Raw genomic sequence first — 15,886 nt, forward strand, 5'->3', positions numbered from 1 at the left:
GGAGATCGGACGGAGTACAGGAAGAGGCGAGGAAGGGAGAGGAGGATAGACGGACTGGCTGGACGGAAGGGGCAGGAAGGGCAACTGGTGGAGGCAGGCGGAAGAGATACACGATACAATCGTAGGTAGCATTGGAGGGGTGGGGGTAGTCAAAACAAAAAGTCAAAATGCCGAATGAGTTCAGCAGAACAAAGTTTAGAGTATGCGATGAGAGGAGAATCAAGATGAACTTGGAGGATGGAAGATGAGGTGAAGAGGAGGAGAGTTGAGAATAAGCTGAAGGGAGGGAGGGGCAGAATGAGAGGGAGGAAGGAGAGGGAGGAACGAAGAGGCGAGGCGAGCGTGTTCAGGTGTCCAACTGTTCTTGAAGTCATCAGACACAAAATCCTTAAAATTTAATCTACTGCTGAGAATACGCGTCAATACCCGAGCACCTCCTCCTCCGAGCTTTGAATGAGCCCCCGTCTCCTTTCGCTGCCGCAACCTTGTAAGAACTAGGTTCTATACAAAGAAGTGGTGGAGTCAGAAGTGGGTCCAATACCCTGCTCACTCGCATTCCTCTTCGTTAGCCCTTCAGGATATGAAATCAGCCATCGATCCTGCGTCCCTCCTCCTTCGCCATTGTGAGCTACAGGCATGGGATAAGAAACATGCATGGGCTCCCTCAGGTCCTCCCTCAGCGACATCTCGATGTGTTTTCCCTTTCCTCTCGCATGTTCTTTTCCCTCATTTTGCCCTCCTGCAGCCCCGAGGTTGCTTTGCTGCGCATGCTCGATCTCGGAATCATGTTGGTAGCGGCCATCCTCCTGCTTCAGATGAGCTTGCTGCGAGCTGCTCCTGTCGCTCACTCTCCGGCTTCCCGAGGTTGACAACCTCCTGCCCGACATTGACCATCCTCTGTTTGACAAGAACGCGATGTGACTGTTGAAGTGACCGTCCAAGTTGACATTCTGACGAGACGAGAAGGCATGGGAGAGGAGGGAGATGAGTTGGCAGGAAAATCCAACAATAGCACATAGGACGGGAGCCAACATGAGCCAGTAGTGTAACGTCGAGTAGTCTGCCAGGTCAAGTCAAAGGGTCAACAAGGATGGCTGTCAGCGGCTCACTGGGTGGGATGAAGCTCGACTGGATGTCGATGGCGAAAGGCGTTCCTTGCAGGCCCGGGCCAAACCGCCTGACCTCCCTGACCTCCCTGACCTCCCTGCCTTGTTGCTCGATCTTCATCGACTGTCGTCTCCGCGATGTAGCTGCAGCAGTCAGCTTTTGCTGGGAAGTGATGAGAGTCAGAGGGGAAACTGAGGACCTTACACCTCACCTGAGCGACACAGGTGTCAATCTGACTCTGGTTGGGGAACATGGACAAGTAAGTCTGTCCGTTGGTATCGAAGAAGCACTGCACGTAGACGCCGTTGTGTTTGACCTGGAGGCACACGAGTCAACTGCCAGGCTGCGGTAGCGCCACGTCACCTCGGGCGTTACGATCCCGAACTTGAAGGGAAAGTAGGTGATGCGATAGAGGCCGTAGAAGGGCATGCCGGTTACTGGCGAGGTCTTTTGTCCCGTCGGCCCGACGGCATAGTCGATGGTGATGCCGACACTGCTCTGCTGCACCCCTCCAGCACACGGGAGCGTCGGGTCAGCTCCGAAGGACTCGCACATCTCAAACTGGATATCTTCGGTGCCCTGAGGGAAGGCGTCCGGGCTCGCTCGGATGTCGTTGCCGTACTTGTCTCTAGTCTGCACGAACAGGGTCGACGCCTGTCCCGTCACGATGTTGGAGAACTCGCCGTAGGCGTACGTGTTGCTGACCTCGGCGATGGCGGAGTTGACCTCGAGGATGAAAGGAGAGCCCGCCCCCACAGCCCCGGAGAAGGAGATCTGCAAGGAGTAGCTCCCGGCCCGAGTGATCCGATAGCTTGCGCTGTAAGTCCCGTCCTTGTTGTCGAGGACCCTTGCTGTGCTGGGCACCAGGTTGGAGTTCAACGGGGACATGGTAAGGAGGTTCCACAGCGTCATGACGACGTCAACGGAGTCTCCTCCCGGCCGCCGGTTGCCGAACGCATCTCGAGCCGTGACCGTGAATCTCGCCATCACCCCGCAAGTGGTCAGCGTCAAGTCGCCGTTGGAAGTGGAGGCCGAGGGGTAAGTCGGGCCCGGGCCAACAGAGAGGGAGAAGGGGTTGGGGTTGGGCCGGCCGTTGAGAGGCTCGAACTCGTTAATGGAGTTGGTCGGCTGGGCGTCGTAGCCCGCGATGAGGTCCTGGTAGTCCTTGCCGCCTCGCCCTACCATGATGCTGAGGGTGTACTCCCCTGCCTTGACCGGCGTGTAGGTGCAGCTGTACTGCCCCATGCCAAGGCTGGAGACAGATGGAGAGATGCTGGGCAGGTTGGTCCCTGCAACCATGACAGAGAACTTAGCTCCGTCGGCCGGCTGTCCGAAGATATCCTGCCGAGAAGTTGATACCTTGACACATGAAGAAGGAGAGGGTTACCTGACACTGGAGCCAGAACATGGTCTTGACTCCTGCCTTGGCGATGGTCAGCCCTTGGCCAGTAGCGCTGCATCTCTTGTAGTAGGCGTCCTTGAGCTGGAAGAGGTAGAGATCTCCGTCTTCCGAGAAGGTGGAGGAAGAGTAGCTGATTCCGCCCTGCGCCATCAGGTCACTTCCTAGACGTCCACCTGCGCGTTCAGAGGGGCTGACCGTGATGTAGAGGTAGAAGTTGGTGTTGTCGAGGACGATCCCTGCTCCGAAGCGCTTGGAGGGCTGAGATCCAAGAACCTCGATCTGAAGGAAGCTTGTCAGGCTGCGTTTGCAGCATCAGCATGCAAGGCACCAGATTCCATTGAAGGATGGAGTCGAAGCAGCTCCCTGTCGACAGACACTGAAAGGACAGATTGTTCAGGTCCAGGTACCTGAACAATCTGTGAGTGACAACAAGCTCATTTGCACGGTGATACCAAAGATCGTTATAGACGACGAGATCAGAGTTTGGCTTGTCTTCAAGGTATTGGTACATGGGTGATTCACAACCACTAGTGCACAAGCTCCCTAGGCCTCCAAACACCAGCAGACGTCCATTCTGACTACCTGTGTTTCCCAGGAGAGAGACGGCCGCATCCCTCCGAGGAGATGGGCAGTTCCCGGAGAAGTCACAGGAGGTAACAAGCCGAATCTGAGTGGCCAAGTTGGAGGTGAAGTAGGTGGAATGAACGTCATTGCTCAAGGTTCCCTTTCCTGGGTTGTTCTTTCCCTTGCTTCCCTTGTCGATCAAGTTGGTCTTCTCTCCGCCGAAGATAAGGTAGGTGGTTGTCTGCAAGAGCCGTCAGCCAAGCAGGGGTCTCTCTCTCCTCTCTCCTCTTACCAGGCCCTGGAAGTTGAAAGCTACTCCCTGATGCCCGTGCAGCGGTCCTGTCAACGTGCACTTGTACGGAGCCGAGCACCACCAGCTCCCCGTGTAGCAGTAGTCAACGTACGTGTACCAGGTGCTGATCTCCCCGGTGCTGTTCTGACAGACCCCTTGCATGCACTCTGATAAGAGCGTCAGTTGAAGCAAACACCATGGTGCGAAAGGGCCTTACTCTGGTTGGATCCGGGCGTGCACAGGAAAGAGCTGCTGAATCTGTAGGCTGGGAGGAGGTAGTCCTTGATGCCCTGGAGAACATAACCCGAGAAGGAAGTCGTGTTGACATCTGACGGCTTTCTGTTGAGAGGGGAGAAGACCATGTTGGCGAGCATGGAGAAGGAGGGAACCCGGACCTTAGAGGAGGAGTACAAAAACTTGATCTGCTGCATGATGCTGATGATGGTTTGCTTCCAATTGACGTTGGCTGTGAACAACTTCTGATAGAGGAAGGCTGCATCAATCGCTGAGACAGAGAAGGTCACAATGACAGTCTGATTGCTGCTCGGATACCCTTGGACGCGAACGCTGTCGTACACCTGAGATTTAATGGAGGGAAAGCCATGCTGTATGGACAGGAAGGCATTGATGAGAGTGGCTACGTCTGTGGTTGCCTGTGGGGTGTTGAGCAGAGCAAGGGTTATGTTGTCGAAGATCACTTGGATGGCGATGCCAGGCTCCTTCTGCGACAGGTCCATCATCCAGAGGTCCGAGAGAGCTTGTCCCTGGGCCCCTACCCCCCCGTAGACCATGAGCGAGTCGACGCCAGGCAGGAACTGACCGTGAGCGAGGGTGTGCATGGCTCGGGCAGCGAAGGAGCCGGAGGTTGCTCGGGGGATCGCGCCATACCAGTGCGCAGGGTCAACGCTGGTCATGGAGCTCAGAAAGTAGAGGTTGCCGTTGGCCGTCACATGATTGCTCGAGTTGCCGCCCTGATGCACGAAAGTGACGCCACTGACGTACTGCTGGACGATCCCGCCGTGGGACACGATCATGCTGCCCGCGGAGGCGAACGCGTTGAAGGCAACAGGCTGCGGAGTCTCGGCAGTGGCCTGCGTCTTGTGAATCTGCTTCCAGTTTTGGGTTGAGATGTCAAAGAGCCAGAGGTCGCTGGTGCCCTTGTAGCTTTGAATGCCTCCAAACACCAAAAGGGAGGTTGAGTCCGGCTTAGCAAGACCTGAGAAGCCACGAGGTGAAGGGCTCTCGGCATAGATGGGCATCTTGGACAGGGAAAGAGACATGTCAGCAGCGTTGAGATTGATCGTCTGCATGGCGCTGCTGAGTGTATTTGCGATGAAACCACTGAAAAGAATCACTGTCGTGCTGTTCTGAATCACGCTCTGACCCAACATCTGAGACGAAGTCGTTACGATGCTCTGCACGGTGGTGCCGGCGTTGTAGTCGACTTGATCCAACTCCATGGCGCTCGACGTGAAGGGCTGGGGGGTCTCTTGAAGGAGGTTCAAGGGGTTGTAGTCTGAGAACGATCCTCCGATGATCAAGATGTTATGATCAGCAGCACCGAGGTTGATGATGGACATGCCTACCCTCCCTTGCAGGGCGGGGCTCAGCTCGATGAGGGTGAAGGGGTTCAGACCGTTGAGCGCTTTGTCGAGGTTAAACTCCCAGAGGTCGTTGAGAGGAGCCGTCAGGTTGGCGCAGACCTGCTGCCCGTTGACTGTGACGGTCGTCAGACACCCGTAACCCCCGAAGATCAGCACAGTCTGAAAGCTAGTGGCTACTCCCGCATGCCCAAAGCGAGCCGAGGGCCAGATCGCGCTCGCCAAGGACGAGGAGCAGGAGGAGGCGCCGCCCGGACAGATTTGTTTCCAGCCGGAGCGAGGGCGGTAGGTGTGGTCAGGGAGGAAGAAGTTTGCCTGATAGCTGTCAAGGTCAGAGATGGAGGAGACATCCGGCCTTGTTGTCTGCTCGGCGAGAGGCATGCGGGACACCACTCCTCCTCCCAGCAGAGCGACGAGCTCCTTGTTGTTGGGCTCCTGTGGCAAGCACAACCTCTCACCGCACGATTTTGCGTTTCCATTCAACAGGCAGCACATGGGACTAGACACGACCGTGTAGATTCCAGGCTGAGTGAAGGTGCCTGTGGCTGTGTCGGAGGGCATGTATGCAGTGCTGTTCGCTACTCTGAACCACAGCTGCGAGCTCTGGTTGTACATGACGATGCTCGCCTCGCCAGGCAGGCAAACCTTGAGCGCATGATCTGCCGTTATGGTGCAGCCGCCGGTCGACCTCCGGACAGTGTCATTCACCCCGAGAGAGATTTTTCCTGAGAAGGTGGGAGATGACGAACTGATCTTGTAGGCAAAGCTGTCGAAGCCAGTGAGGGTATCGTTCTGCGAGAGCTTCCCCACCATGGCTGACGTCAAGCCCATGAAGAGAGCCTGATCTAGGATGCTGACCGACCCTGCCGCGTCTTGCGCATCCGTCACGACCTCTCCCACCGGCGCTGTTATGCCGTCGGGCTGTATCAACTGGATCAGAGAAGTTTGACCCGGAGTCAAGGAGATATGGTTGAAGGTCAGCAGGGCGCTCGACCCGGTGAAGGGGACGTAAGTCAGGTTCCCCGAGCTCGAGCACGAGAGAGAAACGATGCTGATCGGCACCCTGGGCGTGAGACCGTTACGAACAAGAAACGAAACTTCTATCATGGGCGTCTCTTGAGGTGAGAACTGCAGGGAGCTGGTGACAGAGAACTTAAGAGTTCCTTGCTGGCTCCACTCTGCCTTCCCGATCTCTTGCCCAGAGCTCGAAGTCCAGACTGAGACGCCCGGACACTCGGCCCCGGAGCCGCACGCTTGCCCTCCGCACAAGAAGTTGCGCTGTATGCTGGGACAGGATACCGAGAGCAATCCACTCGGCGTCTGCGTCCCTACAAGGCCTGTGATGGTGAAGACGATGGGGTTCTGCTGACTGGCCTGCACGCTCAGCCCGTTGATGGGGTCGACGGCCTCATCCACTACCATGCGCAAGGTCAGCGTGTTGTTGGCGCCAGGAGTCTCGTCGGAAGACTGCCCGGTGAACGAGTACTGGATCTCGTTGCTGCAGATGCAGAAGTCGTAAGAGGTCTCCACGAAGTTGGGGATGCACTTGCAGCTGGAGGTACAGCTCGAGCCAGGACCGTTGAGAGAGCCCAGGTCACATTGCTCGAGGTAGCAGGAGGGAGACTGCACCTGACCGTAGGAGGAGGAGACTTTGACGCCGTCCCCGCAGACATGAGGCTGAGGGTCAACATAGCTTGACTGGATGCTGCCGCATTGCGACAGGTAATTGCCGTAGTAATCCCAGGTTTGCTGTGCGGAACTAAATGTGCTCTGTACTTCTTGAAACACAGCGGACGCGTCGGCGAGGGAGACGTTGACAAACAACTCGACTGTGTCACTTGACGTGGAGGCGAGGTAGTCGAACTGGAAGCTCGAAAGATTGAGGAGCTGCGCGAGATATGGCTCGCACGTGCTGACGTCAAATCCGTATTGATATTGGAATTGAAATGCCGTCAAGACGTAGGAAGTGAAAGGAAGACTGCATGCTGCTGAAGTTCTGATGCTAGCTGACGAGCTTGCAGGCTGTTTGCCATGCCTCTTAGGGTACTTCCTCGCAAACTCCTTCTTGTGTTCCCACCTCACTCTCTCGACCCCAGCCTCGTGCATCCTTGCGCTTGTTTGCAAGCTAGTGTTTGACGTCGATGAAGAGGAGTTTGAAGACTGTGACTGAGATGTTGAATCTGATGAGCCAGTTGTTGACGCTAACATCCAATTAGGAAGACAACATGAGCCAACATTGCAGCCAGTAGCATTGCCCAGAAAGTTGTCTCCACTACAAATCCAGCTGCCATCAGGCTGTACCGTCCATTGCATGCAAAAGTGAATATGCTTGCAACAGGTTTCTCCTGTTGCATATTGGTCGTTGTTGAAGTAGTAATAGTAGGAAGAATAGTAGGAAGAATAGTAGGAAGAATAGTAGGAATAGTTGGAAGAGGAAGAGGAAGAGGTGGAAGAGCAGGTGTAACACTTGAAGTTGATCGACCCAGGGGTGTCGGGGCGAAGGAGAGAGCCGTAGGTTGTGCTTGAGTTCAAGGGGCTGAAGCAGCTGCAGGTCCACTGGGTACAGAAGTCACTGGGGCACCATTCAACGTCAACAGCGACACAAGACTCCGTTGAGTTGGTTGTCAGGTTGCAGGCCTTGTAGACTGAGTCCACGGAGTCGAAGTAGAGCCCAGCAGTGCAGGAGGCGCAGACTCGGAAGAGGCCGGTCGGACAAGAGCAGTCCTTTATCTTGCTTGGGCATTTCTTTGCATCCAGACATTCGCAAGTTCCGTCCCTTGCGTAACCCGCGATGACTGGCTCGTCGAAGGTGACGGACATGGACGCGGCGCAATCCAAGTCAAACTCTTGGCACTTGTCGTATACACAAGCGTCTGCATTCGGACATCCGTCACATGTGGCAGTGAGAAAGGACTTTCTCGTGCAGCTCTGCTGATTTTGATTCCCATCGACACATTCGCAGGCGGCGGGACCTCCGTTGGCTTTGTTCTTGGCAACCCCGTTGGCTGAGAAGTGTGTGCTGAATTCAAGATCCACGAGCAGCATGTCTTGATCTTGTGCCCTCACCGAGCCGGAAAGCATGTTCTGATACACCGGCATCGCGACATGCCAGATCTCAACTTGGTCCTCCTGTCTTACAAGTCAGTGTGGGAGTGGGAACAAGCAAAGACTTGCACTTGCCGTGATCACTTGGTTTGTTAAGGGATCTATGGCATTGGAAGACATCGAGCCGTCCTGAAGCTGAGAGTATGTAAAGGCGTAAGGGTTGCAGCGAGAGGGGTCCTCTCTTGGAGGACAAGCAGGCCACCAAACCCTCAAGTTGCCCATGCTACCAGTGAAGTACTGGTACGAGCTTGTTGGAGACGAGGGGTCGTTCCCGCCATAGAAGACGTGAGTCAGACCGGTGGTGAGTCGAAGAGATGTGGTGACGTCCGGGTCGAAGGGCACAATCTCGTTCTCTTGCATACGTTTGCCGTCGATGAAGAGGAAGGACTGAGCGATCAGCGCGTCTGGCAGCGAGTCTATGGAGGAGTACACCCTCCCAAACCTCAGGCTCAAGCACAGGTGGTGCCATCTCCCCGCCAGTGGCAGAGCGAGAGGGCCCCACTTCTTGACAACAATCTCGTTCTGTCGCCACATGCCATGTCATCGCATCGCACACCACCAAAGCATGCATCACCTTGCCAGGTTGCAGTAACAGGACGATGAAAGTTCCTTCATTCGTGTTCTGTATGAATGTCCTGAGCATGGTTGTTGGACCATTGTTCAGATCGAAGAGAATGATGTTTCCACAAGCGTTGGAGTTGACAAGGAGCCAAGAATCCATCCACAAGCTTGAAAGGCTTGTCTTGTCTCCGCACCTGAGTCAAGTGAGAGGTCTCAAAAGAATATACACAAGTTGGACCATGAAGGCAGCTGCACAGATATGAAATCATCCATCCCATCGAACGTCACCATCGTTTCTCCTGGAATCGTTTCCTGCACAAGATGAACAATGAGGCAAGATCAAGATTGTTCAGATCCAGATTACCTTTCTTGCCATGTCGATCATCCAGACATCATTCAAGGGTTGCGGAACATCGCAACTCGGGTTCGCATGGAAACAGTCCCATTGAGCTCCGCCCACCATCAACACAGCATTCTTCACAGACTCCAACTGCCCAAGGACTACCATGGTAGAGAAGACGCGCGCTGCTGGCTTCAAGGCTCCTGGGTCAACTTTAAGCCATTGGAGAGCGACGAGGTCAAAGATCCACAAGTCGTTGATGGCCACGAAGGTCTTGCTCTTGTACGACTTCCCGGGACAGCTTGCCGTTGACGAGGTGATGCCTCCAAACGTCAAGGACCACATCCCGGAGGGAGAGGTCGCAGCGTGTGCCAGCTTGCCCGGCCCGATCGCAGTCACAGGGGCTTGGCATGAAGGCAGGTCGCCTCGAAGGCAGGTCCACTTGAAGAGAGTCAGGTCCAGCTCCCACAAGTCGTCCAAGAGTCGCGGGCCCACCGCCAACCCCAAGGTGACGACCATCTTGGACGAAGACTCGTCGTAGAGCGCGATGTGCCCGCTCCTCGCCACTGGATGATTCCCCGACGGCAGGACTGCAAGAGGTCTCAATCACATATCTTTGAGCAAGAGCACAGGAAACATCACCCTTGCTCCATCCATCGGCTGGTACGAAAGAACCCACATACCCGGAGGGCATTCCATCTCCAAGAATGCCGCCAAAGGAAACGGTCTGTCCGCCGTCACTTTGAGACTGGATCACTACTTGATGTGAAACGCCGGGAGCGGCTTCTGAGACAGCATATTGCTTCCATGAGTTGGTGAGGATGTTGTAATCCCAGGTATCCGAGAGCACCTGGGGAGCCACAACAATCAGACACGTGCTCTCAACTTCAGCAGTTCATCATCACCGAGGAAAGGCCGACGCCTCCCGACCCCTGCCCGCCATGGATGTAGATAGTGAAGCCCTCGATCCACATGCTGAAGAAGGCCCGAGCATTCGGCTTGTTGGTTGCCGACATTATTCGCTTCCACTGTGAGATGTCTGGTTGGTTGAAGTTTTGAAGCACCCACATGTCATCTTGTAGCACGATGCCATCCAGACCATTGAACACATATCCTGCATAGATGTAGAGTGTTTGGGAGTTGGAATAGATCACAGACTGATGGCCGAACCTCGGAGGAGGTGACAAGGATTTGACATGGGGATCGCATGACTTCCAGGAGTACCGACCCCCGGCAAAGGGATCCACAGATGAGTCGAGATACCAACAGTCTCCTAGAGCGTTTGAAGACTCTCGAGAGACCCCCCCAAACAAGACGATCATGTTCAGATCGCTGTAAGCCATGCTGTGTCCCCATCGTTGCGTGGGGATCGCTTGACCGATAGCTTGCAGAGGCTTCCACTGAGGAAAAGGATCATAGGAGAACCAGAAGCAATCGAGGAGGCTGCTATTGTTTCGATACGTGTGCGAGGACCCATTGAACCCTGAAAACCCTCCACACATGAGCGCAAAGGACGACGCGCCCACCATGCTATGACCAGCTCGTGCACCAGGTAGAACTAAGTTTCCAACCGTACTGACGCAGCCTGTTGAAACATATTGGAATCCTTGTTCAAAGGACATGGCGCTCCAAGTCTGAGCTGAAAAGTCGTACATCCACATGTCGTCTACAACACTTTCGATGCCGTTCACCACTATCACCCTGCAAACACTTGTTACTGCAATCATGACGAAAACTATATGTGGTGTTACCCTCCGAATATAAACCCTTTTCCTGAATGACTGTTCAGGTTAAACCCTGCATGGCTGTATCGTGCCGTTGGACTTTGTCCGATGGGGTTTACCTGTTGCCATTGCAAAGCTTTTTGTGCAAGTCAGGACAGAGACAAGTTTGGCAATCATAACAATGTCTTACGAGTCTGACTTGACTTCCAAGTGAACACGAGCAACAGCACAAGGACGTTTAGCCTCATCCTCCTCTACCAGGCCTGCGCAGCCACTGCGAGCGATCAGAGGCGATCACAAGCCGCCATGTTCACGTCGGAAGCGTGAACGTAGGTGGCATTACCACCCTCCACATCCCGGTCCTACTACATGCCAGGACCCCTCCATATATTCGTATACGAGGGGGTACAAGTGCATTTGCGCAGAGGACTACCCCTGGGGGTTTCCAACCGGTACATTATCGTAAAGATAAAGAAGCCAAATACCTCCGCTGAAATTTGAAACTTGGAAAAATTCAGATGAAAATATTGAAAGTTTCTGGAAGGTTTTTGGCACCATCCGATTTTAACCCGGCAGGTTTGTGCTCTACATCCATTATAAGTGCCTGTTTAACACCTTTATCAACTTTGAGTTAACTCCTTGCCCTTTCAAAGTTCTACTAGGGTCCTTTCAGTTCTAGACGTCGCGCGACATTATGACAGTGATCGGACATCATCGGATCCGGGCCGGGGTCACCCGTGCCAACTTCCGCACTAGGCCGCCTGGCGGCAACCTGGCTTTGAACGGTCACATGAACTGGCCTTGAACTGTAGCCCGGCGGTGTGCCAGGTGATGATGAAGGCCACCGCGGCGGCGTGTGGCAGTAGTACTCAGTGTATCAATGATCCCACAGCCTCCGATCATGTTCAAACGGTTCCTGACAAGATCGGCGGCCGCAGTCACTGAGTGACGCGCCGGGCGGCCGGGTCCGGGTCCGATCCACGGCCGTGACTGCCGTACGGCAGTGGCCGCCAGCCACTGTCACTGAGTGACGGGCACTGCGGCCGCACACCGCCACTGGCAGTGGCCGCCAGCCAGTGACGGGCACTGCGGCCGCACACCGACTCAGTCGTGACGGTGGCACTGGCAGCGGCCGGGCGGCCCGGCCTTCAAGCGGTCAGCCGCGCCGGGTGCCGGGCCCGGGGCCCGGCGGGCGGCGGCGGCGTGCCCTTGCTGTAGGCCTAGTTTTCAATTCGTCCGCGCGACGCTATATGTCGGATAGAGATAGAGCCCGAATGGTGCAATGGAGAACAAGGTGTTGTTGTAGCGATGGAACAAAGAGACTCTCGGAGCTCATGGAGACAGTCCTGTCCTCTCCTCCCTGTTAGCTTCCTCCTCCTCTCCCTACTCTCAGATCTCAGCCATGAGACCTTCGAGATTTCTTCGGCTGGGAGCTCTGTTCCTGTTCCAACTGGTATCCGTCCTAGGAAACTCGACGCTCTTAGCAAACTGGACGGACTGTTCGGAGATTCTTCTTCCTGCTGCTAACACAATAGGGGGATGCCAACGTTCGGATTGCAGGGTCTCTTACGGACATTCCACCGCGAACCCCGACTGCGGTTGTGACGCATGGACAGGGTTTCAGCTCTCGGCCTTCAATCCTGAGATTCCGCAGAGCACAGAGAAAACGCTGCGAGGAGAGCCTTTCAATGGATCTTTCTCGAATCCCGAAGCAAGCTACATCGGCATCCACCTTCCGGGGCAAGAGGTCATCCTTACCATGATTTCTCTTGTGCCCCGAGCGCAGGGTAGCGACTGGATCCCGCGTCCCCATCCCTACAACAATCAGAGCTATTCCCTTGATTGGGCAGCTGCGCTGATAGGAGCGAAGGTACAAGCATCGGCTGACGGAGCCTCGTGGCTGGACCTGTACGAGATCTCGTCCAAGCCTTCTCCTCACCCGGCTGTTACCAACATCTCCATCGACCGCATGCTTCCGAATGCCTGCCATGGATACTCATTCTTTCGGCTGTACCAGCCCAACACCATTCAGCGCATCTACTTTGTCAACACTGAGTTCGGTCCTGTTCAAGTGAACGAGACCATCGGAGTTGTCAGTGTCAACCAGCTGCACTTCTATGGAGTACGTGCACCGCAATCTAGCACCAATGTTTCATGCTTGCTCCATGCCCCTCGTCTCTTCGCTCAGACCTATCCTCCTCCTGGCTTCTTCCTCAACGAAATCGAGGTCGTCCTACTAAGCTTGGTAGCAGCATGCAACTCCAGCTTCTGGTACACCGTGGACGACAGCACCCCTAGGATTGGATGGTACGGGCAGCGGCAGGACGGAGGAGGGTCGATTCTTCCGGACCGGAAGCTTGAGATTGTCCCTGTTGTTCTGCCTGGGACGCTGGCGACGGTGAATCTACAGGTGATGCAGATCATTGTGAAGGATGGGGTCGTCTACCAAGCACCAGTCCTCTCCTTCCCTTTCAAGATCCCTCAGATTGGGTTGCTGTCCGTCTGCCCAGCTGGAAGCCAGCTCTTTCCCGGCTTCACCTGGTGCTACCGAGCCCACACCTTGTCTGACGCAAAGTCCTTCTGGGATGCGGAGAGGAGCTGCCAGAGTGAGGGAGGGCACCTTGCGAGCGTCTCCTCGCAGGCAGAGAACGACTTTATCACCAGCATCGTCCGAGAGGCGAACGGGCTCACCGACCCCTCTGCTCTCCTATCAGGCAGCAAGAGCATGGTGTGGATAGGACTGTATAAGGACGCAAACAGCTCCGGGCTGAGGTGGACGGATTACTCCAAGGTCAAGTACATGAACTGGATCGACTCGATGCCTCTGCATCCCAACAAGACTTGCTCGCTCTTCGGGGCGGGAGACTGGTGGCAGTCGGAGTGCAAAGAGCAGGTAGGGAGGAACTGTGCCGGCAGGAAGTGGGGTCCGTGGGAGGGGAGATGGGGAGACGTTGTCGGGTTGGGATACAACGATGAGCCGGAGTATTGCTATCATCAAGACACGGCGAGCATGGTTAGATGATTGCAATCTTTTGCTAACCAATCTGACCACATCCTCCTTCCTTTGCTCCTGCTCCTGCTCCTGCTCCTGCTCCTGCTCCTGCTCCTGCTCCTGCTCCTGCTCCTGCTTTTTCTCTCCCGTAACAGGTCCCAACGAAATATCCATGCTACCAGCCTTCGTGGGTTGGAACTGCATCAGATGATCCTTGTCGGCAACCTTTCGGGTTCGAGGAGGAGGAGGAGATCGAAGAGGAGAAATCAAGGAGGAGGAGATTGACATGTTTCTTCAGGTACGTTTGCAAGTTCACGGGCCAGATCGTCTGTGCTCCTGGCTACTACAACGAGTCCGGAACACTTCCATGCTCTCCATGCGCAGCTGGTGAATATTCGTCAGAGGTATCTAGATGAGAGGAAGGGAGAAGGTAGAGGATGAAACTTTTCGGCAGTACAACGCAACTGCGTGCGCTTCCTGCCTTCCCGGTGCTTTTAGCTCCCCATCCAGCGCAGGCTGCAACGTGGCAGGTGAGAAGTCAAAAAAGAGTGAGGAAAGGTTCAGAGGAGCTCAGAGCATGAAGTGTATGGAGATGATGAGGATGATGATCAATATGGAGATGATGATGATGATGATGATGATGATGATGATGATAGTGGAGACGATCCACTTGATGATAGAATACATGATAATGAATTGTGGTGGTGGTGATGTGAAACATGCAAACATTTATGACGATAACTGCTGCTTCTGCAACATCGAGGGTGGTGAAAAGACGAGGAGGAGCATGAAGCAAGGCTGAGTTGTACTTTACAGTGCTAGTGAGTGATCAAGATGCTTTTCCCGGCACATGTCCAACATGTCGGGTGAAGGAAGTGTTCAACTTGACATCCAGCAATCAGACCAACCGCAGTATAGACAGCGATTGTCAGAATACTTCGGTGAGTTCATCGTCATTGTTCTTCTCTCTCTCCTGTCTTGTATCTCACTTCTACCATCAATCTTGCTGTTGCCTAGATAGCTTGTTGAGTTTCTTCATGCAGAACCTTGCACTGATACAAGAGTACGAGTCTGTCATGGTTGTCAGCGATGCCAACCAGACCGTCAAGATGCACATCTCAGAGAAGATCTACAAACAGCTCTGCTGTGGTTTGCAGAATGTTAAAACAGCCAGTAATCATCCAGTTCCTCCCTGTGACTCCATCTATACAGGCAAGTTCTCGTCCTTTACCGACCCATCCTCGTTCTCCTCCTCTCTCCTCAGTTCCTCTCTTTACGGCTCCTTGGATCGCTCGTCCTCCGCGTCCCCTCGTCTCTCATCTCCCTTGTTCGCTTTCTCATTCTCTCGCCAGCTTTCGACCTCTTGTCTGCATTCCCGTCGAGCGTGTACAACGGGACTGTGAAGTTCCTGCCCGGGTACTTTGTGGTGAAGGAGACAACCAACGTCAGCAGAAGCGTCGCCATGTCTTGCGAAAACTGCACGAGCAACGGGGCCGCTTGGCACTTGTCAGACGTCTATGCCATCACTACTTGTTTGCACTCCGGGAGCAACATGTGAGGAGGAGGGGGAGGGGGAGGAGGAGGAGGAGGAGGAGGAAGCATCAATGGACGGAGGGAGGAAAGGAGGATGACACAGAGAGGTAGGTGGAGGAAGGAAAAAGAAGCGGGGATGTAGGCAGGACAAGAAGGAGGAAATAGCGTGGGGAAAGCAGGTAGAGGAAGAGAAGTCCGTGGAGGTACAGGAATGTGCTTCTGGCAGCATTAGATGGGGGGGGGAGGGGGGGTAGTAAAGAGTTGCAGGGGAGGAAAAGGAGAGGGAGGAGAGAGGGGAGGGGAGGAGGGAGGAACACGGTAAAGACAAGGAGCCGGAGGAAGGGAGAAACTTGTTTGACCGATGCTTCAGCTTCTCCTTCCCTCCTTCGGACACGTACGCTACAGGCACCGACAACTGTGATCCCGCGACCTTCGAGTTTGAGTTGGAGGAATGCCCGCAAGGTGAGCTGGATGTCGAGGGATCGAGCGGAGATAGAGCAGAGGAGGAGACGAAGAGAGGGAGGAGGACGAGGAAAGAGGAGGAGGACAATCATGAAGGAGGATGCGGAGATGATGGTCGTGGTGGTGAGGGCGATGATTCTTGCTTGATGGATAATGAGGAAAAGAGGAGAAAGCAGAAGAATTTTTAACCCTTTGCAAATATT

The 15,886-nt window shown here is 54.6% G+C and overlaps 2 protein-coding genes across 2 annotated transcripts; one reads left to right on the forward strand and one right to left on the reverse strand.

Annotated features, from left to right (window-relative positions):
- Window positions 1-494: 494 nt before the first annotated feature.
- Window positions 495-10,825, reverse strand: GUITHDRAFT_113551 (hypothetical protein; the record flags this gene model as incomplete). Its single annotated transcript, XM_005827233.1, has 19 exons — window positions 495-1,060; window positions 1,110-1,269; window positions 1,319-1,423; window positions 1,471-2,448; window positions 2,495-2,650; window positions 2,705-2,788; window positions 2,838-2,916; window positions 2,962-3,052; window positions 3,092-3,314; window positions 3,366-3,532; window positions 3,583-8,095; window positions 8,156-8,593; window positions 8,646-8,826; window positions 8,871-8,944; window positions 8,997-9,562; window positions 9,615-9,822; window positions 9,878-10,673; window positions 10,724-10,745; window positions 10,816-10,825. The coding sequence occupies 19 exons, from the start codon at window positions 10,823-10,825 to the stop codon at window positions 495-497; spliced, it is 9,417 nt and encodes a 3,138-aa protein (XP_005827290.1).
- Window positions 10,826-12,098: 1,273 nt separating this feature from the next.
- On the forward strand, window positions 12,099-15,246 carry GUITHDRAFT_113552 (hypothetical protein; the record flags this gene model as incomplete). The annotated part of the gene is made up of 8 exons (XM_005827234.1): window positions 12,099-13,709; window positions 13,844-13,920; window positions 13,987-14,092; window positions 14,143-14,176; window positions 14,219-14,455; window positions 14,505-14,629; window positions 14,732-14,837; window positions 15,041-15,246. The coding sequence occupies 8 exons, from the start codon at window positions 12,099-12,101 to the stop codon at window positions 15,244-15,246; spliced, it is 2,502 nt and encodes an 833-aa protein (XP_005827291.1).
- Window positions 15,247-15,886: the final 640 nt, after the last annotated feature.

Source organism: Guillardia theta, assembly GCF_000315625.1.
Source record: "Guillardia theta CCMP2712 unplaced genomic scaffold GUITHscaffold_68, whole genome shotgun sequence".
Taxonomy (NCBI): domain Eukaryota; class Cryptophyceae; order Pyrenomonadales; family Geminigeraceae; genus Guillardia; species Guillardia theta.